The sequence below is a fragment of the Podarcis vaucheri genome (genome assembly GCF_965113315.1).
Source record: "Podarcis vaucheri genome assembly, chromosome: 11".
Taxonomy (NCBI): Eukaryota; Metazoa; Chordata; class Lepidosauria; order Squamata; family Lacertidae; genus Podarcis; species Podarcis vaucheri.
In genome coordinates this window covers 62,851,772-62,876,284 of record NC_138749.1, presented here as the reverse complement: position 1 = coordinate 62,876,284, position 24,513 = coordinate 62,851,772, and the positions used below count along the sequence as shown (strand labels likewise).

General features: G+C 43.5%; 1 protein-coding gene across 5 annotated transcripts in view; it reads left to right on the top strand.

Annotated features, from left to right (window-relative positions):
* Positions 1 to 24,513, top strand: part of LOC309542668 (proprotein convertase subtilisin/kexin type 5-like) — a 169,289-nt gene that overhangs the window by 62,391 nt on the left and 82,385 nt on the right. For all 5 annotated transcript variants that reach the window (XM_082241529.1, XM_082241531.1, XM_082241533.1 and 2 more), the window contains one exon: positions 137 to 213. In XM_082241529.1, coding sequence (XP_082097655.1) covers positions 137 to 213 — 77 coding nt within the window. The remainder of the gene's footprint in view (positions 1 to 136; positions 214 to 24,513) is intronic.

Below are 24,513 nucleotides of genomic sequence, written 5' to 3'. Positions count from 1 at the left end.
TAGTTAACCTAATTACACTCCTGTAGAAACCTGCTGAGGAATGTATGAGCCAGATGAGTCAATGGCTAATTAATGAGGATCTGCAGTTCATTCTTTTTCCATCTCTCTTTCCATTTCCCTTCTCTGTTGACTACAGGACCCAGATGCCAGTTTTGATGTCAATGGTAATGATATTGACCCCATGCCTCGTTATGATGCCAGCAATGAAAACAAGTAAGGCCACTCCTCTGTGGAATGCAAGGCATTGTGAATTCAGTTGTATCATGCACTCTCTCTTTTTTCTACAGCACTAATTGCGCAGGTTGAAACATTCTATTTTTGTTAGAATTTTTAACTTTTATCTAGTAAGGTAATGCAGGGTATGAATTGTGTCTTTTGCATCTCACATATGCATGACATATGGTGAAGAAGCTGTTTGAGCATATAAAATATGCCATATATATATCTCAACTATGTATATGGTTAGATCTTTGGATACAGTTGTTACAAATATTTGAACTGCATTTATTTTCAGAATGGTATTGGTGATACTTTCTCAGGTAGCTTCTGATACTTGCTTGTAATTCTGGTGTCTAGGTGCTGCTTTGAGTAATCCGAAACTGGTTGCTGTGTCTATACCAAACAGGAATAAAATACGCAGAGTTGTTGTTCACTAGGTTCATAAAATGCCTATTCCTTCTGTCTGTCTGTGACTGGAACATAGTTGAACATAGTTCACTGTATTGTGGTCTGGCAAGCATCATTTTTGCAGTCTCAGGGTGGTCATAAAACCGAGAGGCTTACTGAGTTCCTATTTGCTCACCATACATGACAGGTACAGTGGTGCCTCGCAAGACGAAAATAATCCATTCCGCGAGTCTCTTCGTCTAGCGGTTTTTTCGTCTTGCGAAGCAACCCTATTAGCAGATTAGTGCTATTAGCGGTTTAGCAGCTATCAAAGGCTTAGCGGCTAAAAGGCTATTAGCGGCTTAGCGGCTTAGAAAAGGGGGGGAGCGAAAAAAATCACAAGACTCGCAAGACGTTTTCGTCTTGCGAAGCAAGCCCATAGGGAAATTCGTCTTGCAAAGCGCATCGGAAAACCCTTTCGTCTAGCGGGTTTTTCATCTTGCGAGGCATTCGTCTCGCGGGGCACCACTGTAGACTAAAACGGCTCAGTGACTGTCAAGTTGTGTAGACAAGGTATGGGGCTAGTCTGCCTATTATTACCTGAATATAGAAAGGTGGAGAAAAAACCTATGTGGAAGCTCCACAAACTCCATAATTCTTAAAAGCACAAATTCCCTTTTGTGAGTCTTAATATGCTTCTCCCCTGTTTAGGAAAGAAAACACATTTATGGTGGGAATAGTATGGTCAGGGCCTAAGAGCAGATGCGCCACTTCCTTTCTGAATGACTAAGCTGAGCAGTTTTATTGACTTGACTTCTCTGTTGTGGCCATCTGAGAACTGGCTGACCAGCAGCCCTTCCGATATCTTTGTTGCAGGCTTTTTAGGACTTTAAAACAGCACTTTGAATTGCATCTGAAGATACACTGGAAGGCACTGCAGAACTTTTAAGCATCAGCAATATATGTTCGATATGAGGGTCCAAGTTAACAACGTCACAATTACAGTGGTACCTTGGGTTAAGTACTTAATTCGTTCCGGAAGTCTGTTCTTAACCTGAAACTGTTCTTAACCTGAAGCACCACTTTAGCTAATGGGGCCTCCAGCTGCCGCCACGCCACCAGAGCATGATTTCTGTTCTCATCCTGAAACAAAGTTCTTAACTGGAGGTACTATTTCTGGGTTAGTGGAGTCTGTAACCTGAAGCGTATGTAACCTGATGTACCACTGTACGTCCTGAATTAGCTGAAGTATTTAAATGCTCTTCAAAGGCATTCTGACGTATGCCACATTGCAGTAATCAAAAGTGGTTGTTACAAAACCATAGATAACTGCACAAAGGCCATTCATTTTACAAAGGAATGCTCAGAGTTTCTAACTCATTATGCCTGGATTGCTATGTAAAATGAATCAATCCAAATGCTTTGATTCCAAATAGTGTCATCATCCTGGTGCATCTGAAATGAAGATGCAATGCCATGATTTAGAATTTTGTGCTGGCATAGATGTTGGAATAATCCAATTCTGGCCAGCATTATCATTAAATGCCACCAAAGTCACAAGTAAAAAAAAAAAAAAGTTTGAAACGAGGACATAAAAACAGAACTGCAGGTAAGATATATTTATTATATCATAGAATTATCTAGCCCAACCCCCTCTAATGCTGGAATCTCAACTAGATCATCTATGGCAGATGGCCATACAACCTCTGCTTAAAAATCCAAGGAAGATGAGTCCACTACCTCTCATGGGAGTCTGTTCCACTCTCGAACAGCTCTTACTGTCAGAAAGTTCTTCTGGTATTTAGTCAGAATTTCCTTTCTTGTAACTTGAATCCATAGGTTCAGGTCCTAGCCTCCAAATCAAGAAAAAATAAGCTTGCTCATCCTCCATCTGACAGTCCTACAGATATTTGAAGATGGCTATCATATCTCCTCTCAGTCTTCTATTTACCAGGCTCCTTCAATCTTTCCTCATCAGGCTTGGTTTCCAGACCCTTGGTCATCTTGGTGGCCATCCTCTGCACACATTCCAGCTTGTCAATATTCTTCTTAAATTGTAGTGTCCAGAATTGGACACAGTATTCCAGGTGTGGTCTGACCAAGGCAGAATAGAGTGGTACTATTACTTCTCTTTGGGACGTGGGTGGCGCTGTGGGTTAAACCACAGAGCCTAGGACTTGCCGATCAGAAGGTCGGCGATTCAAATCCCCGTGACGGGGTGAGCTCCCATTCTTTGGTCCCTGCTCCTGCCAACCTAGCAGTTTGAAAGCACGTCAAAGTGCAAGTAGATAAATAGGTAAACGGGAAGGTAAACGGCGTTTCCGTGCACTGCTCTGGTTTGCCAGAAGCGGCTTAGTCATTCTGGCCACATGACCCGGAAGCTGTACGCCGGCTCCCTTGGCCAATAAAGCGAGATGAGCGCCACAACCCCAGAGTCGGCCACAACTGGACCTAATGGTCAGGGGTCCCTTTACCTTTACCTTTACTACTTCCCTTGATCTGGACACTAGACTTCTGTTGATGCAGCCTAGAATAGTGTTAGCTTTTTTGCTGCTGCATCACACAGTTGACTCATGTTAAGCTTGTGGATCCACCAAGATCCTTCTCACATGTACTGCATGCAATACACTGATCTCTGCCATGCATTCTATACAACCCTTGTACCTGATGGCCTCCAGTCAACTCATTGATGTTAGGTTTGTTAATAATAGACAGCTCAGACCTCAAGCTTCCACTGTACAGTGGTACCTCGCAAGACAAATGCCTCGCAAGACGAAAGAGTTTTTCGTTTTTTGAGTTGCTTCGCAAGACGAATTTCCCTATGGGCTTGCTTCGCAAGACGAAAACGTCTTGCAAGTTTGTTTCCTTTTTCTTAAAACCGTTAATACCCAGGGAAACCGTGCTCCGCAAGACGAAAAATTCACAAGACGAAAAAACTCGCAGAACGAATTAATTTCGTCTTGCGAGGCACCACTGTACTCAAGAGGCCACACTTTTTGTCAAGCAAATCAACAACTAAAGGCATGGTTGAGTAAGTACAATGAGGGGAATGACAAAAACAGACTCTGTACAAAAGTCACTATTTCTGAGGATAAGGAAACAATATTCTTTTTAAAAAGTGTCATTTTTTCATATTAGCCCAATTGATACTTTTTTTGAAAACCTATTTCTCTCTCGCCTTGTTGTTATCATAGCAATTACAATGGTCCCTTTGTTGTTTTCTTTCTGCAAGCATACTTAGTTTCATTGCAAATGATGGAGCTGTATTTTTTGTTTTGGTTGCCAAGTAGTGATGGACATTCCTGCTCGATTTTTCTTTGCTAGGTTCCACTTAATTAAGTGCCTAACAGAGAAATCTAGTATCTAGGATTTTATCCTCTCGATAGGAGGGAAGGGAACTACCTAAAACTCCAACATTATTTACCCCAGCAAGTTTTCCCATTCCTGCAAAGGAAGGTCAGCAGATAAGGGTCTTGGCTCCACCCACAGGTCGAAGGCAGGCAGCAACATTTTGGGATGTAGGGCTCCCAGGATTCAGTTTGCTCCCACCTTCATGGAGTGCAGCCAGATCTCCATTTGCTCCTATTCTTTTGCTGTCTCCTTGGGTCTTTAAATATATTTACCTCACTGGCTTGCTCTCCATCAGTTCTGCTGGTCCCCAAGCCCCTTCTCTGGGGTTTTTAACTCACTTCCTTCTCTCTTTGTCTTTTCCTGCCAAAATACAAGAAGGGAGTTAGCTCTAAATTTTAACCCCCTCTTCATAGAACCATAGAATCATAGAGTTGGAAGAGACCACAAGGGCCATCGAGTCCAACCCCCTGCCAAGCAGGAAACACCATCAGACCACTCCTGACATATGGTTGTCAAGCCTCTGCTTAAAGACCTCCAAAGAAGGAGACTCCATCACCTCTTACTCCTTCCAAGGCAGCAGTAGTGCAAGCTGAACCTAAAACTTCTAACTAGTTTTCCAGTTATAGCTCCACTAAAGAATGTGTCCAAATCTGAATGGGAATCCCCACCAAGGTTTTGTGGTGTAATAGATAGTGCATTGGACTTCTAGCATAGTGCAGTGATTCAAAGGTTGTGGGTTCAAGTCCCACCAGAGTCACCAAGTTAAGAAGCTAGTGTCCACTGGTATCAAATTCTACACTCCTGATACTGAGTTATGGACTTATTAAAGATTCCAAATGTAGACTGTCCAGTTTCCACTTTAGTTTCTAGGATTTTACTTTCCTCAGGATGGAAAGAATGCCACTTGGACTTTGTCATTCACAGTGCCCTTGAAGTGCCTCCTTATTTATCTGTTCTTCATGCACAGCAACCTTATTGCTAGAGCATCTCTAGTCTGGACTGATGACCTCCTCTGCCACCCAGATCAGGATCCAAGCCGTACTTGACAAATGCTGCTTATGATCTACTGGTCAGCTGCCTTTATTGCAGATGCCATATTGGATTCCACCTAGTTTGCTTCCCACTCTCTGGTAGCAGACATTGTTGCTAAGCATACCCTATAGCTTGAGCACTGGGATGCTGACACCCCCATCTAGGATTAAATAGCTCCCTACATGGGTACTAAACTGCTTGAAGAGAATATCTTAAAGGATAGCTTGGTTGAAGCAAAAGATGCTACTTATCCATAAGAGGGATGACAAGAGATTTAATAGACGTTAACTCACCATACTCTCCCAACCAGTCCTTTTGTAATTTTCATCTGCAAGGAAGAAACAGAGTACGAACCTAACAGACCAAGGAGCAAGCCAAACAACAATCCTAACCAAACCCAGCCCAATCACCTCCACCACTTTTGCTGCTGCTGCCTCCGTTGCTGCCGCCTTAATTTGTCTCTCTCTGGAACAAGTGAAAAAGATCGGCTCAGAGGTTTGGACCCTCATCAAATCCAAGAAAGTGGACCTCATGTTTATGGCACGAGTTCTAGGTCTGTGCATCTCAGCAGCACATACCATTCTGGGGGGAAGCACCACACCATTCCATCTCTAATGGGCTCTGCTTCCCTACCAGAAAGTCATCACATTGAGCAGACACCTGCATGTCAAACTCCCTCACCACATCCACCAAGTCTTGAGATAGTGGACAGAAGGGCTCTCTTTTCGGCAATCTCCTGAGAATAGCAATCGCCTCAGATGGGTTAGGGAGCTCACTGTGGAGATCTAAACATCCAAGGCCTATGGTCTTCTGCGGAAGCATCAATGAACATTAGTCGGCTAGAGCTTTGAGCAGCTTGACTAGCCCTACATCACTTTGCTCCTCATCTCCACCTCAGCAACGTCCTAATCTGCATGAATTCCACTACAGCAAAATCCAGCATCAGTAGACAAGGAGCACCCAGTCTTGGGAGCTTCAGGCAGAAGCATCCCTCCTTCTCAGCTGGGCAGAACACAATGTCCTGTCAGCCACAGCCAAGCACATCTCCAGTCTCCTGAACGCAAAAGCAGACAGGCTGAGCCACAGGAATATAGACCAAGCAGAATGGCAACTGTATTTGGCAGTTTTTCAACAGCTTCTGTCTTAAGTTCAATCAGCGCCATGTGGACCTCTTTGCCTTAGCAGAAATCATCCACTTCCATGGTCCTTTACTAGATTCCAGTCACCATCAGTGGAGGCACGGGATACCCTGCTCTCCCCATGGCTACCAGGACTTTTCTATGCCTTCGTTCCACTTCCTATCATTCTGAGGGTCCTTCAGAAGATCACAGAAGTGAAAGTGAGAGTCCACCTCATTGCACCATTGGGCCTCATTGCTCTTTGTTCCCTCAAATACTCCACCTCACAGAACAAATCTTCTCTCTCAAGGTCCGATTCTTGATCCAGATCCCGAGTGGTTCCTGCTGATTGCATGCAGTTTGAACGGTGACACCTAACTAAGCTGGACTTACCTGCAGACATCACTGATAAACTCCACTCCAGGAGGCCCTCTACTTATACCAATCCACCCAGAAAACCTTTTGGCTCTGATGCATGACCACAAGATGTTCCTACAAGAAACTGGAATTTTCTACTATCTTTTCCTGTTTCCAGGATGGCCTCAGTAGAGGCCTTTGCCCAAATACTATCAAGAAGTGGTGGCTCTCTCCTCCATCCTGTCATGACCATTCACTTTCTCCCTCTCCTCCCATCCACTCTTGCAATGATTCCTTAGAGGGACAACGCTTAAAATGTTCCCTGACCAGCCACAGAAGCCTCCCTTCAAAGCACTGTGGAAGGTCTCCTTCAAACTACTATACTTCAAGGTCACATTTTTAGTTTTACTTCAGCACACAATTTTGGAACTTGGCACTATATCCACATCCAAGCCCCTCTGAACTTTCACAAAGATAGCCTTCTTTTCTAAAGACGCTTCTAGCTTCCACTTGCAGCAAGAACTTGTTCTTCCCTCCTGTCTAGTGCATCCAAGAGAAAAGGCTTGGCATTCTCTGGACATATACAGAGCCTTAAAAATATACATTGCTCAAACCAAAGAGCTCAGGTGAACAGAATCTCTCTTCGTGTCCTTCCATCTCTTCTCCTTGGGGAAGAAGGTAACCTCTGCCACCTTAGCCAGATGGATAAAAGCCTGCATTGCTCTTTCCTGTAAGGCTTCCCATGCCTTCTCACATCACTGCTCACTCTACACATTCTGCAGCCACCTCTGCTGCATTCTCTACTAATGCTTCCATTGCAGAGCGAACATCTGGGCCTCCTCCAGCACCTTACAAGACACTATTGCCTTTGCTTCAGTGGAAGCTGCCTTTGGTCGGAGGCTCCTATAAAAGGTCCTCCTTCCATAACACTGCAGCCTGTCTCCTGCCTGAGATTGGGATAGCTCTGGTATGTCCCAATGTGCTGACCACTCATTGCTGGAATGGGAAAAAGTATGATTGTTCCTTCCTTAATTGTAGTTTGCTATTCCCAATGAAAGGGGCAGGATCTACCCTTAAGACGGACTGCAGTACCTATCATTTTCGCTCTCCTTTCTCCTTTCTCTGTATGTCTCAGGCACAGAATTTGATTTTTTCTTCTATAACTCCTGTCCTTTCTCAAGCTTTGTGAGTTCACAAACTCAATCCTGGGAGTCTTGCATCCCAAAAGGTTGCTGCCTGCCTGCAACCTGTGGGTGGAACCAAGACCCAATCTGCTGACCTTTCATTGGGAATTAAAAACTTACAATTCAGGAAGTAATAGTGCCACTGTATTCTGCTCTGGTCAGACCTCACCTGGAGTACTGTGTCCAGTTCTGGGCACCACAATTCAAGAAGGACACTGACAAACTGGAACGTGTCCAGAGGAGGGCAACCAAAATGGTCAAAGGCCTAGAAACGATGCCTTATGAGGAACGGCTAAGGGAGCTGGGCATGTTTAGCCTGGAGAAGAGGAGGTTAAGGGGTGATATGATAGCCATGTTCAAATATATAAAAGGATGTCACATAGAGGAGGGAGAAAGGTTGTTTTCTGCTGCTCCGGAGAAGCGGACACGGAGCAATGGATCCAAACTACAAGAAAGAAGATTCCACCTAAACATTAGGAAGAACTTCCTGACAGTAAGAGCTGTTCGACAGTGGAATTTGCTGCCAAGGAGTGTGGTGGAGTCTCCTACTTTGGAGGTCTTTAAGCAGAGGCTTGACAACCATATGTCAGGAGTGCTCTGATGGTGTTTCCTGCTTGGCAGGGGGTTGGACTCGATGGCCCTTGTGGTCTCTTCCAACTCTATGATTCTATGATTCAGGTAGGTACAATTGTACTTTCTGAATGCCCACTCAAGATTCATAGATTGCCCCCTGAAGGACATTTGGTACTGATTAAGAATTTTATTTATTTATTTATTTAATAAAACATGTATACTACTTACTAGAACAAAAGACCTCTAAGCTAGTTGACCATTTAAAAAATAATAATCAGCCACCTAAACTCAAAACAATTAAGTCAAGTTTCAAGTTTTATTGCGGCCAAGGCCAGTGACACTAAACACCACAAGATCAAACAACAAGAAATCAACAACATGTTTTCAAAACAATTAAAACAGTATCTCCCCTAACATGTGCAATAGATTATTCTAGCCATCATTTTTTGTACCAGTTGCCTTTTCTCCTTTTTGGCTTTGGCTGGTGAAAACAGCATAGTCAAACTTCCTTGTTAATTTGGCATGTATAAAAAATAATTAAACAGAATATGGGGCTATAATACAGCAGGAAAAGAAGGTTGCAAGATTAGAAAGCTTGGCCCAAAACATGAAAGCCAAAATCTTCAAAGAATTAATTGCTTTTTATTAGGTGTCACATTATTTGATGGTATTTGATTTTACTGTTTACTATTATATTCTAATGGATTATTGAATATTTATTATATTCTAATGGATTATTGAATATTTCTTTATTTGATATACAGTAGGTTGTTTATTTTAAAGTTATGTTTTTATTATGAAAGTTTTTGTATTGGATCATATGTGATCTTTGCTGTCTGTTGTTTCTTCAGTTTGTAAACCGCCTTGTGCGTAGTAATATAGAAAGGCGGCATACAAATTAAAAGTGAAATGAAAATGAAATGGAACATACAGCGGATATATCAGCAGATTAGAGAATGTAATTATTTTGGCCAGTTGGACAGTCCGTTAGGGATTCCATTATAAGACTTTCATTATATTATATTGCATTTGCTGACAGGCTATACATACTAACTAAATGACACTTTCATTTTTTTAAATATGATATTTATTAAGTTTTCAAAGGGGGGAAAATAACATAAGTAAAAAGAATAGAAAAAAGACAAAAAAATAAAATAAAAAATACAGAAAAAGATAAAAACATTTAAAAAGAAAACACATCAATCTTTCCATGTCATATATTCATATCCTTGCTTCCCTGACCTCCTCACACCTCCCTTTTTTGTATTCCAATTTAGTTAGTTGATTCAGCAATTTCTTTCCCTCTTTGTTTTTATCTTAATCCTTTAACTTAATATAATATAACTTTAAGTTCTCACCTGTTAATAATCCATTTTTCATACACCTTTAAAAAATTACTGCTTAAACCACTTAACTTCATTCTGACATCATTCTATCATTCATTAATTTTGCAATATTTCTGTAAATAGTCTTTAAATTTCTTCCAATCTTCTTCCACCGACTCTTCTCCCTGGTCTCGGATTCTGCCAGTCATTTCCGCCAGTTCCATGTAGTCCATCACCTTCATCTGCCATTCTTCCAGGGTGGGTAGATCTTGCGTCTTCCAGTACTTTGCAATGAGTATTCTTGCTGCTGTTGTGGCGTACATAAAGAAAGTTCTGTCCTTCTTTAGCACCATTTGGCCGACTACTAAATGACACTTTCAGTTTTTAAAACCAAGTTTTCAGAAGTGTGGATTCTGCCGAGAAGAAGCCTACAAACATTCATCACTTGAGCCCTGTGATAATTTTTAGGAAGCAATTATGGTTTCTTTAACTACTATGGTATGCAGGAGTCCTGCCAGATAATTAGTTTGGTTTGAACAAATTGGCAGAGACTCATGAAGTCGTCGGAGTCACAGGCCCACACTAGACTTTCATGTTTGCTTCATTAAAGACAAGAGTCAGCTGTGTATGAAATCACTTCTGCTATGCAAAGTGTCTTGTTTTGTTTTTATGCTGAAACTCCTGTGCTGACCTCTATCATGTTCAGGTTTCACCTGTAAATATACTTAAAAGCAAAGGTGGGCTGACTTTATTCTTGGATTGCCTTAAAAGAAAAGATTCTCATGGACTTCGTATGTTTTTCATTTACAAAGCAGTAATCCATATTCTAAACATCTTACTATTTAAATCTCATCCATATTAAGTGATCATTCTATGAATTCTTGCTTTAGAAAATAAGAAGTACCTTGTTATATCAAAACAAAGTCCATTTAATTTAGTATTATTCGTCATAACCCTAATCATTAGCAGGCATTAAGCAATTGGCCAGAAATTAGTAGACTTCATGCATTAAAAACCAGGAGCGATGTGTAATTGGCCTAAAAAGGTAGAGAATTTTAACGTATGTTCAAAGCTTAGCTGTATAACATGGTCTTATTATCATTTCTGAACCTTAAAGGTGGGGAGCAACCACACCTGTGCAGATAGGGAGTCCCATTAGCAGCATGCCACAGTGGAAAAAAGCTCTCCCAGGTCCTCACAAATTGTGCTTCTTAAAGTGGTGGGATGCATAACAGATTTCCTGATGTTGAGCACAATGAGTGGATAGGACTGTATGGGGGGGTGTCCTTCCACTATACGGTCACAAGCCGGTTATATGCAAGAACCAGCACTACAGTGGTACCTCGCAAGATGAATGCCTCGCAAGACAAAAAACTCGCTAGACGAAAGGGTTTTTTGTTTTTTGAGCTGCTTCGCAAGACGATTTTCCCTATGGGCTTGCTTCACAAGACGGAAATGTCTTGCAAGTTTGTTTCCTTTTTCTTAACACCGTTAATACAGTTGCGACTTGACTTCGAGGAGCAACTCATAGAACGCGGTGTGATAGCCTTTTTTGAGGTTTTTAAAGACTTTGGTGATTTTTGAAGCTTTTCCAAAACTTTCCCGACACCGTGCTTCACAAGACGAAAAAAATCGCAAGACGCCAAAACTCGCGGAACGAATTAATTTTGTCTTGCGAGGCACCACTGTATTAATTTTGCCTGGAGACTGCCTGGAAGCCAGTGCAGATGAAACAAAACTGGGGTGATAATGATCAGCAAAGCAGGCTCTAGAAATTAATCTGGTCACAGCATCATCAAATATAAATGTATTGTGAAAGAGTACATTTGTTAAGAACACAAAACAAGATTCAGGTTTAGAGTGCAAATGCAGGTTGTATATCTTTAATCTCTTCTGGAAAATAATCATTGTAATGATACTTTATTTTTCGCCCTATAGGACGCACCGGCCCATAGGACGCACCTAGATTTTTTTGGGGGGGGGAATAAAGGGGAAAAAATTATTTTCCCCCTCCAGGCACGGGGCTGGGGTGGGGGAAGCCCGAGCTTCCCCCTCCCCCAGCCCCCAGCACGGGACCCAGAGCGATGCCGAAGCTGCGTGCAGCTTTGGCATGGCTCTGGGAGCTTGCGGGGCTGGAGGAGGGGGAAGCCCTCCGCCAGCCTTCTAACCAAGTTGGGGGACAGCGGGAAAGGCGCGCTGCGCCTCCCCGCTGTCCCCCGAGCTTGTGGGGCTGGCGGTGGGGCTCTCCAGGCTTCAGTGAAAGCCTGCATTCGCCCCATAGGACGCACACACATTTCCCCTTCATTTTTCGAGGGGGAAAAGTGCGTCCTATAGGGCGAAAAATACGGTAATTCTGTTAGGTTGCAAGACTGGCTTGCATGTTTGGAGTTATTATTCACAGTGCAGCCCTGTGGACATCACTGCATAAAACTTTCACAAATACAGTTTTATGGTGGTAATTTGCATGGGTGATGTGGCTGAAGAAAAGCCTGCCATGTCCATGCATGTTTTTAAAAAGACGTGCTTAGGTGATTTGTCCTGTACAGGCAGCCCACTAGTGTGCATGGACCATAGCAGAATGTAACCCAGAATGTGACACTCCCTGAAGTCTGCAAGGTCAGTTGCAATTCAGTATTATACCTTACATCAAAATGACTGAGTAGCAGGGGTCACCAATCTGAAATGAGGGGGGACCAATTTTAAAAGATTTTTTTTAACAACAACAAAAAAAAGGTCAGGCACTTTGTTCACTCGCAGAGGGGCTCTTCTGGGTGTGTGTGAGAGTGTGCTTAAGTATGCTCTATGCATTTGTGTGACAGAAAGAGAGGGAGATATGCATATGGAGCCTGTGTCAGAAAGAGAGAGGGGAGATGTGTGGTCTGTTTGTGAGTGTGGTCTGTTGGAGAGTGAGAGATCCACTTGAGCAGAGAGATGATGTGTATGTGTGGTTATAGATATGCAAAGTGCATGCCTCAGGTGGCAGAATCCCAAGGGGTGGCATCCCTGTAGGCACTCTGCTCACATCTTCTGCCACTGGAGAAGCAGCTTCAGGTGAGATCTCCTGGATCTCTCATGAGATATTGCCAAAAGCCAGCAGTCGCAGCCATAAGCAATGAAACGGGATGGGCAGTCTCTGTGTATGAATGTCTGTGAAAAACAAATGCATGTGTGTTTGTGGTCTGTATGTGTGTGGTGAGCGTTTGTAAGTGAGAGGTGTGAGGTCGCCTTGTATCCCCCCCCCCCTGGTACTGTGGAATGTTCGCTGTTATTAGACCGCAACAGCATAGTTGTGTGTGGAAACAATATTGTGTGATCTCCAATCAGCACCAGCAGGGCACACATGACTTCTCACTGCAAGCATGAGATTGTCCAGGGATGGGGTGAGGGAGCCGCAATGACTATACTCTCTTTAATTTTGTGTTATGTCATGACCCCAAATGGCAGCCATTTTGTGTTATGCCACACCCCCATGGCAGCCATTTTGTGACAGGCGCCCGCAGCACTTTCTCAAAACTGGAAAAACTGTGCCTTTTGGTCCAAAAAGGTTGTCCCTGCACAGAGTCAACAATCAGGAAGCACTCCCAGAATCAAGCATAAATCCATACAACCATCTTTTCAGTGGAATATGCTTTAGAATTACTTCTCAGTAGGGATCTGTATGGATCTTTGTTTTGTGAATGATCCATATAAAATCTAATTGGAGGCCACAAAGGTTTAGCAGACCTGATTTTATAGGCTTGTTGAACTCATGTCAGCTCATAGCTAGACCTCAGTTTCAGTCATTCAGAGACTACAGCTTGAGGTTACAAGAGGTGAAAAGACTATGTACACTCACCCTACATTGCAGCAGATTCTCAGAGACTGCAATTCCTCAAAGGGGTTATAAAGATGTCAAAAACAGAAATCATGTTATAATTTGGGCTACAAGCTGCTCAGTGCAATCCTCTGCATGTTTACTCAGAGGTAGGTTTCATTGTGCTTGAAGTGACCTACTCCTTAGTCAGTTTAATTAATACATCCGTCAACTAAAGTTTTAGCTGGTTAAAGTGTTCCAATTTTTTATTAGTGAGGATGAAATTGAATAGCTGGGCAATAAGGCAAGGGCATATTAACTTTTAGACTACTTTCATTACTGTGAGACAGAAAAAAAAATGATTAAAGATTACATTTAATGGTGTGAGATACAAGGGTTTAGTGAATAACTTTTTCCTTAATTTTTGAAGAAAAAATACAATATCAAAACACCATGTTTTAGGGTTGCCACATTTCAAAAAGTAAAAACCAGAACACCCCCAAAATGTTCGACTGACTTGCCTAACATCTAGGACAAAGCGCCACCTTTCGGAAATCCCCCCCCCCAATCGTCAATTCCAGGACGCTACATGTTTTTAACACATAAAATAGCATCTTTTTAAAAAGTATACAGAAAAAATAGAGGCAGTAAAAGGTAGTAGTTAAGGGCATACAATGGTACCTCGGGTTACATACGCTTCAGGTTACACACTCCGCTAACCCAGAAATAGTGCTTCAGGTTACGAACTTTGCTTCAGGATAAGAACAGAAATCAGGCTCTGGCGGTGCTGGGGCAGCAGGAGGTCCCATTAGCTAAAGTGGTGCTTCAGGTTAAGAACAGTTTCAAGTTAAGAACGGACCTCAGGTTAAGTATTTAACCCAAGGTACCACTGTATTATACAGTTCCTAAAAATTAAATAGTAGACCAGTATGTATTGGATTAAAATATGATGTGAAATACAGTTGTTCAGTGTTCTAATGTCACAGAAAAGCACTTACACTGAGGCCAAGATAATATTAAAATGTATCTTTAAAGCATACATTGTTTAAATCACCTGTTTTTTCATCGGTTAACTTTTATGTTCACATCTGCAGTCATAATTATAGTGTTACTTTACGAAATTTAAAGTGCAATACTATACCCACTTAGCTACGTATAAGCCCCACTGAACTCAATGAGACTTACTTCTAGGTAGGCATATGCATGGGATCATGTTGTTAGTGTTGAATCTAAGAAAGCAGGTTAGTCTACACTAGTATAGAACAAAGGATGCTACCCTTTTTAGCTGCATGTGGAGAATTGAAACCAGCGAAACAATGATTTAAACAATTTTGAATCAAAATACTTTATTTTAACTGATTTATGAATTATATATGCCGTTAAACAGGATTTTGCAAGGCAATATCTGGATCTCTCATCTCACCAAAAATCACATTTTAAGATTGACATTTTAACAACAAAGCAACTAACTCTTGAGTTACCAGAGCACTAGGAAGCTGGATATTTAATCTGTTGGCTAGACTTATCATTAATGTAACCATATCCCTGCAATGTTAGTTAAGTGTTGAAATTAGAATCTAGGCTAGGTTCCAGGGAAATTTTTACATCACGCTTAACTAATTACCCCTTGCAATTTTATTTAGACCTTCCACTTAAACATCTATGCAGAATTCGATGCTTATAAAACATTTAGTTGTCTGATTTCTGTTCTTAATAGAATGTTGTTTCTTAGGAAGCATGATTGATTGATTGATTGATTGATTGATTGATTGATTGATATAATTTCTGTACATAGAATGGAAATCTTTAGAAGGAATACTCTGTACAAAGCATGAGCAACTTCAGTTAATTTTGTTGGTCAAGAGAAACAAACAATGAATCCAAGCAATGAATATTTTCTCCTAAGAAGTGAAAGGTGAACATAGCTTGGGGTTAGCTGCGCAAAGCCTCCGAAGGGCAGCAGGATGCCTTCACCCCGCTGTCCTGCAGAGGCTAGCAAGGCTGTTCCCAAGCCAGAACAGTGGGATGGAGAGCTCTGTCTCGCTCTTCTAGCTTGGGGATTGCTGCGCGCAAAGCCTCTGCAGGGCAGCGAGGTGCCTTCACCCCGCTGCCCTGCGGAGGCTACAAAGGCTGTCCCCGAAGCCACAACAGCGAGACGGTCTTGCTGTTCTAACTTGGGGATGGTAGCCGCCTGAAGCATCCAGAGCTCCGTGGGGATTCCCGCTGTGCTCCAGAGGCTTTGGGTGAATGCACCTTGAACACACCTTGCTTTAGAGGGGGAGAACAAGAAGAAAAAAATTTTTTTCCTGCTCTCCCCCTCCTATGGGCCGGTGCGTCCTATAGAGTGAAAAATATGTTATATAACATTCAGAGTTCACTTCAATTGGTTTTTGTTAGGAGCCTGACCTGGACACTGGGGATATACTTTGCCTAAGAAAGAGACTTGGGACCCATCATGGCCTCAGCCCACAAAGCCCTACACCACATCACAGATCATACTCTGCCACTTTCTCCATGGAGTTCTGATGAAGGTGGAGCCATTGGGATGTTAAAAATCAGTGGATAAGCTCTTGTGTGTCTGCAAGGAGACTTCAAAAATAAAATATATAGTCAGAAGGAGGGGTTACTCAGGTTGAGTAGACACCTACAGCACCTTGTAGCTCAACTGATGACCAGGAAGGGAAATTTGGTTGCACTAGCCTAAAACCACTCAGTCTCTGCTGGACTTTTCCTGATATTGCAGTTCCCAATAGTCCATCTTGGGCCCTTCTACTTCCATTGCTTGTTTTCCTCCAGTTTAAGCATCAGCCCCCTTGCCCTGCCTTGGTCTTAGACTGCTTGGGCCTTGGTATGAAGAACTGACCTGGTACAATTCTAAAGCTGACCAAAGGCCATCTTAGGAGCTGTTGGCATATCTGGTCTACTGAGCATTTGTTCATCACTCATTCATCTCACACTTTCCAACGCATTCTCCCAGCACTTCCCCAGTCCCTCTGTTTTGCTTTTAAAAAGAGTAAATTTGTTGCATTAGGACGACCGAGTGCTTTAATCCAATTTAGTTTTGCAAACCTAAAGTTCTGCTATGTGACTGAATCACAAATATGACAGCCTGGAGGCCAGCGATGTTCCTGGAATGTGGGGCTCAAATTGGGGTATGTTGGGGATGGCTGAAGATTTGCAGAGCCTTAAACTGCCTCATTCCCCTGACAGATTCCCCAAAGGAGCCCTCAGCTGCAACACTCCTGGCACAATTAATTCCTTCCTGTTGATCGTGGGGCTGGAAATCAAAATCAAAAAAGAGGTTTAATGAAAGCAAAAGAAGGGCTGGAAAAGTTCACTGCCACCCACTGTCCTAGTAACAGTGAGCCATAGCTCTGCTATGGGGTTCTCTCACACACATAGGATTGCTCCATTCATTTAGCTTTAAGAAATGGGATTAATAGCCCCTGGCCTCAAAGAAAACAACTTTTCATTCATTTGCAGAATTGGGGGCGGGGGGAGGGCAGAAACATCAGTATTTATTTAGCCTGCAGCCCTTGGCCTAATTTCATGCAGATGGCAAGGAAAGGAAGGAGCTAAATGGCTGTTAATATTTTGTAACTCACAGGTTCTTGTCAGACAGTTTGGGAGTATTTTAAATTATTATTTTCATTTCATTCACACACAGATACATCCTTCTTGATTCCTAGGAGTTCCTCTGAGAATGCAGAAGCTGCTAGAGGGACTTACGTTGGTAATGGGCACCCACCCAAATGCAGAAACGCAAAGAGAGGAACAATTTTTTGAATAATCTAAGACATACTTATGCCCAAGTGGACATCCTACTAATATGTTAGGGAATAATATGTTTTCGTTTAGTTGATTCATACTTGTAAAAATCTATCATGTCCTCTGAAGAAGAATGGAAATCCTAAAACACACAACCAATCAATCTGAACCATTTGAGCTCATCTCTCAAGACTTTGTGCAACTTCATTTCACATGCACCTTTGTGCAACTTTCCCTCCACATTTTTTTCTTAAGGAAAAACAACAGATGCAGGCTGCAATCATGAGTGGAGCACCAGAGGGGGGGGGGGGAGCGACTGCAATCATTTCCTCTTCTGCCATTTCCCCCATACAAATCTGCCGGCCAAGCGGCTTTTTCCTTTGCAGAGCCATATAGTTCTGCTTCTCTGGGGAGGAAAGTGAATGGGGAAGTGGCCCAGGGGGAAATAGTTAAGCAGTCCCCTGTACTGCTTTAGTCTAGAAAAAGACAGTGAAAGGAATGCAGCCCCAAAAAGACTATTTTTCCTTAATAAAAAAGGGGGGGTATAATATCTAGTTTGGCCCTTAGTTTTGGTTTTTCCTTGCTGCAAAATATTCCAGTGTGAACTTGCTCAAAACCTGTCTGCATTAATCCTACCAGTAAGATAAATTGAAAAGGATCACGTGTAGTTGACAAAAGTCATAGTTTAAATAATTTTCTGTCAACATAACTCCAAGGGTGCGCTCTCTCTCTCTCTCTCTCTCTCTCTCTCTCTCAACACTTCCACCTGTACCCAAGCATACACATACCTTTTATCCTTCTTTTATTGCTTTCTTGGGAAATTAAAAGGAAAACAAATTTCCCTTTCCAGATGTCTAATATTACAGCCTGGTACAAAACCGCAGAATCTACACTAGAGCATAATATTTAGCACAAAGACACAGAGTAAATTCCCTTAAAATTTTGCTATTTTATCTCTTTTAGACAACAACAGCAATCTACTACAGTTTGCTGTAGAACATGTTCACTGTGTACTGAGTCAATTGCCAGGGCCGCTAGGGACTAATCTATACTAGTGAGTGATAACATTATAAACACGTTATAAAAATGTGACACCAGGGGGCACTGTACAGAAGTCAATGGAGAATTGCATTGACAGCTATGTAATATTTTTTTCTTAGCGCTTTTATAGATCAGTGTAGATCCAGCCTAGAATTCTGTAGTAAAACATTGTGAATTGTGCAATCACAAAACACAAATTCTGCAATGGGAATATATTAAAGTGTAGAAGTTTTGCAATACAAAAAGTGTTTAATTTGCATGCCTCACAAAATGTGCAGAATTGCACAGTTGGGTGTTTCTGGCTATGTGACCTAAATTTGTTATGAGGATTTTGGGGGGAATATCTGGAAAAGAATACAACCATGAAGGGCTACAGTTCTTTTAAGGCAGTAGGATGTTCTGGCAGCAGTGGAGGGAGGTGAAAATAGCTGTGCTTCAGGGAAGAAGTTCCAACAACCAAGCAGTTATAGTTACAGGTAGGTCTGCCGTAGTCGAAACAAAATAAATTAAATTAAATTAAATTAAAAAAATTCCTTCCATTAGCACCTTAGAGATCAGTAGCACCTTAGAGACCAAGACTAACTTAGTTGGTCTCTAAGGTGCTACTGGAAGGATTTATTATTATTATTTATTTTTATTTAATTTTTTAATTTTGTTTCTCAATGTTCTCTTTTTCCTTTCCTTTTCTTTTTCGTATAGCTTCAGCAAAAAATGGCAGGACATTGACATGTTTTTCTCAGCAATCCTGAGGGTTAGGAACATGCTTTTTAAATGAAAAATTTTCCAAGTGAATTGTGGCTACCACCTTTTTTGTGTGTACTACTTATATACCCAATGTTAAAAACAAACAGAAACCTATATTATTACTGTCTGATATCTGAACCATGATGCCATCCTTTCCCATTTTCTTCCCATAATTCACATACTGCCATTCACATAAAGAAATATGTTTTGTTTTCTTTGTCTCAAATTCTCCTTAAAGAATTAGGGTCATCTGAGCGAATTTCGTAAGAGGATTTACATTTACATTTCTAGTTACTCATTCAAATTTCATCAAAACTGTATTTTTCTGTATTGATATAAAGGTGTCCGAAAGCACAAACACTATACAGTCATACCTCGAGTTGAATGTGCTTCGGGTTGAGCATGTTCGAGTTGCTCTCTGTGGCAACCCGGAAGTAACAGAGTGCATTACTTCCGGGTTTCGCCGCTTGCGCATGCGCAGATGCTGAAAATGACGTCACGTGCATGTGTGGAAGCGGCGAACACGACCCGTGCACGCACTGTTGCGCCTTGCGTTCCTTTCGGGATGCAAACTGATGTAATGGCTTGTGAAGCGTGCATTTTAACTATTAATTTTTATTGTACTATTTATATTTGTAGTTTTAGATTATACCCCCTTCAGCATAGAATTCTTATTCTGTTAGTGTAAAGGGCCATGTACAGTGATGGTGCTATATAAATAAAAGTCAAAAGAGTACTAATAATTCATAATCTGCACTTTTATTAAATAATATTTCAAGAACATTTCATCCATACACTGGGTGAAAGATACTGTTTGTTTCCCCTTTCCTCCAAACTTTATTTCTGAAGCGGCTACTTTAATTAATCATCAAAATAATTAATCATTTCCCAAATTATTATTATTATTATTAGCTCCCTCTTTCTTGTGGAAATTAAATTAATTGACCCTCCCCTGCCCTTCTCCCAACATTCTTGATGCAGAGACTTTAATTGATCATTCCTGTAATTATATTATATTTTGGGACTTGAGATTTTATTTTAAATTGTTAACTAAAAATCTTTTATCTGTTGGCATCCCTGCCAGGTGTTTATCCTCCATCAGGTGCTGAATATATGTTTATTGTCAACTATGGTAGCACCCTTTTCATAAAAAATGAACAAGGCTGTGTTCTGTGATGCTGTGTATGCCAATACTGCTTCTAAGGAAGTTATCAGCCAAGGCAGCAGGTGGATGCCGTGGTGAACAGAGAGGGCAGAAGAAAATAACATATAATCCCTTGAATTTTTTCCAAGACAGCTGCACAAACACTGCTGACGTACTTGGGGCAGACAGCTAATAACATGAATATTTGTGACTTGCTTTTTGCCAGAATTCTTTTGTATGCAAATTCATTTCCACAGCGTATACCAGGGAACGGGAATAAAAAAAAACCCTATAAATTTAAAGTATTATTTGCAAATGCCTTCATTGCTGCAAAAACTCCTAAAATAAGTAAATCAACAGTTAGACTGATATAACTTCATAAGGGGTTTGACTTTTGTTACTGAATTGTTGCTGTTTATCTTTATCATATTGCCAAAAAAAATCACTCAAGTGGTTGGTCAGACTAATAAGATTGTTTTTTTCTTTTAATGTCAGTCTTTCACCTTCATGGCCTTTATAATTATTAATTAAGGCTTATTTATTTATTTATTATTTCTATTTTAAAACTCACTTTGAATTTGTGGGTACAGAAAGGTCTGAACTCCTTTTCCAATCATATTTCGTGGTTGGTGATGGTGGAGAATTAGGGCAAAATACTACTGAAGCTTTTCCCAATGCCTTCCAGCTGGTGGCTCTCATTCTCTTCTTTCGCACGGTTCCTAGAATGACGCTGTGTGATGTAGCATTGTCCTGATGAGGGATTTGGGGGCAGCAGGGGAGCTCCCCTAGAATCCCTCTTCAGAGTAGCATGGGGCCATCTTGTAGTGTTGCTCCTGGAGGCTTGGGCGACTGGCAGCTGCAGGAAGGTAGTGAATTTAGCTCCAGTCCCCACCTGCCTCTCTCCAAAGTGGTGCAAATGCACACATGTTTCAGCTTCTATATTTTGGGAGAAATTGTTTTGCTTTCAAAGGCAGCCACATCAAGTTTGGCACCATAGCAAAGGGTTAAGGCTCCCCTGTTCCCACACCATAAGCTCCTAGTTTGCATCAACCTTCTCTCATCCTGTTGGCAATTTGGGAGGGGGGGGACCTGCGTTGAGGGCAGAACTGCATAGTTAAGGTCATGTCTAGTCTGGCTCTCCTTTACATCTGGTGCGAATAAAAGATTATCTTAAAAGAGTGAAGAATGGTCAGCATATATGTGGGACTGAAAAGCAGTTCTGCTTATTAAATTCTATATTGGATTAGATTTTTTATATATTAAAAAATCTGGTAGAAGTGTGCTCTATAAACAGGCTAACTGTGTACAGTATAATGAAAGGATGAATGTTAAGGTCAGGTAGTTGAGACAGCAAAAATTACACCTTGACTTTCTGCCTAGACTAAAATCTTACACAAACTCAAAATGGATCAGGTTTCTTTTTTTCTTTTTAATTAAACATTTTGAGAGCAACCTGGCAATACGTTCTGAAACAAGTGATGTAGTTATTATGCATAATACATGAATGTGTCACCTAGTTATTCTATGAGATTTCCCAAGTCCTGAGCGTCTTCATCTCAGAATAACTCTGCTGATCTGTTGCATCAGCCTACATTCTGACATAAACAGACCAAAGGAAGCGAAGAGGTTGGGTTGCTTTTACCATCAGTGCATAGTGAGAACTAACCTAAGGTTACCAGACGTCCCTGTTTCCCAGGAACAGTCCCTGGATTTACAAATCAGTCCCCATACAAAATCCATTGAAGTTGAAAAGCGTCCCTGGAGTCATTGGAAAAAATCTGGTAACCTTAAACTAACCTATGAAGGAAAAGCTGTGATGTGTAGAGTTCAGAGGACAAAAATAGCATCTGTCAGGGTTACTTCCAGATCCTAGCTCACAGAGGATCACGCTAGCCAGCGATCGTTAAATAAAAGTCTTTATTGAGTTACAGTCTCCATTCTCAAGCTGCTGCGTGCAACCCTACGTCTTATGCTTAGATCGGCGAAGCTCCGTCTGAGTCTCCGCCCCTTGCGCACCAACTTAATATCCTAGCCCTGCTCCACCTTTTCCGCCTGACAGTTCTCCTCTGGGTCCCTCTGCCCCCCTGGGTCTCTTCCTTCCGGGATTCTTCTGACGCTGACCCCCCTGACTCTCCTGTCTCCTTGCGCCGGGCTTTAGGACCTGGCTCCCTTTCCGGGCTGCCTACTGCGCCACCTTCCTGTGCATTTGAACTTGGCGCGCGCGCCCAACCTTCCACTTTCCGTCTAACCGTCACTTCGCTCCCCGATGAAGGTGTGGCCACTCCTGACTCGTGCCCTCCCTCCTGTTGCGAGCTGCCAGCGCTTGCTCCCTGGCGCTCTTCCTCTTTCCTACTCTCTGGCGGTGACGTTGGTCCCGATCTCCAACTGCTCCCCTCTGAGTCCCCTCTGGCTCTTTCTTCCTGGGGTGTCCCCCTAGTCTCCCCCCTTGCCCTGGCCACTGGTGCTCCTTTTTGTGAATCTTCTGATTCACTGGAAAGGCTCGGAGATCTCGGGTCGTCGTCATCACTCATCCTTTCTTCTGCCTCCTCCCCCTCGCTCTCTGTTTCCTCCCTTGCCCTCGCCTCTGCTCCTGAACCCCTGACATCCATCCCCCCCTCGAAGCCCCCTCTTCCCCCCTCCCCTCCTTCCGGTGCGGGAACTGGGTGCTGCAGTGTCAAAGGGACGAATGTCGGGTACAGTTCGCTTCCCGTGGCGGGCCTCCATCCGAAGTCTTCCGGTTCTTCCTCCCTGCTCTCGTCGACGACGGTCACCTCTGCTTCCATCTCTGTGCCGCCGTGCTCGAGACCCTGGTCGTCCCCGAAAACGTCCATGTCCGTCTCTCCCTCGCTTCCTTCTGGAGGCGTTGCTCGTCCTGGACCCTCCAGCCACTTCCTGCGCCACTGCTCCTCTGGTCGATCATCCCACCAATACGAGGGTTCTGAAGCAGATCCCGAGGGCGACCCCTCCGGGGAACGGGCGTCTCGTGTCGGTTCCTCATCCAAGTCGAACCCCCGGAACGTGCTGGCTGAAAGCGTGGGCGTGAAAAGCCAGTCGTCGAAAAAGTCCGCTGGCATTGGCCTATGGGGGAAGAGGGCATGAAACTCCTCCTTGAGCAGAGGTTCATCTAAAGCGTAGCCCGGCACCCAGCTGTTGGCACTGGCCGGGGTGCCCTCCTTAGCGAGAAGGTATTCTACCCCCTCTTCCCCCCATCTGGAGTCCAAAATCTCCGTGACTTCGTTGAGGCGCACCTCCTGTGCCACTCCCCGTTGCCTGGTTCCCTCTCGGAGCGGACTCGGCGCCGTTCCGGGTTCCTGAAACCTGTGCGGTGCCTTGTAGGGAGTGAGCACCGATCTGTGGAACACCGGATGCATTCTGGAACCCTCCGGAAGCGCCAGCCTGAAGGCCACCGGGTTGACCTGCTCTTCGACTTGGTAGGGCCCCAGTTGCTTATGCCCTAGTTTCTTCTTGGCCAACGACCTGGCCGGCACTGCGTGGGCTGCTAACCAGACCCAGTCTCCCACATGGATCTCTTCGCCAACCCTTCTGTGTTTGTCTGCCTGCACCTTGTATGCGTGTTTGGCCAGCTCCAGGTGCCGCCGCAGCTAATCGTGGACCTCCTGCAACTCCGACGCGAACGCATCTGCTGTCTGCGGCTCCCCCTCCACCAGTCTTTCCAGTCCCGGGAAGGTTCTGGGGTGCCTCCCGTTGTTGGCGAAGAACGGCGTGACCCCCGTGGACACGTGCTTCGTGTTGTTGTAGGCGAACTCGGCGAGCGGCAGGTAATCCACCCACGTCGCAGGCTGTTGATTCGCATAGCATCTCAGGTACTGCTGCATGATGGCATTGACCCGCTCCGCTTGCCCGTTGGTCTGCGGGTGTCTCGCCGACGCCAGGTTGATCTTGACGTTTAGGAAGCCCATCAGCTTCTGCCAGAAATTCGAGATGAACTGCCGCCCTCGGTCGGACAGAATAGACCGTGGCAGACCGTGAACCTTGAACACGTGGTCTATGAACAGTTTGGCGGTTTGTTCCGCCGTGGCCACCTTCACACACGGGATGAAATGTGCCATCTTGGAGAACAAGTCCACCACCACCAGCACGGCCGTCTTGCCCCTCGAGCTGGGCAGATCCGTGACGAAGTCCAGGGCGACTCTCTCCCATGGCTCGACCGGAGTTTGCAGCGGTTCCAACAGTCCGGCCGGCGGTCTGTGCACTGGTTTGGCCCTCTGGCAGGTGTCGCACCTCGCCACGTAGTCCGCGACCTCCCCTCTCATTCCGGGCCACCAGAAATCCCTGGCGACTAATTCCACCGTCTTCTCCTTGCCAAAGTGCCCGGCAGTGGGCGCGTCGTGCAGCTGATGCAGTACCTTGGCGCAAAGTTCGTCTCCCGGCACGTAGATGGCCCCTTTGCGGATGAGCAATCCATCTCTCAGCTGGAACCCGTCGGTCGCTGCCGTGCCCCTTTGCATCTCTGCCA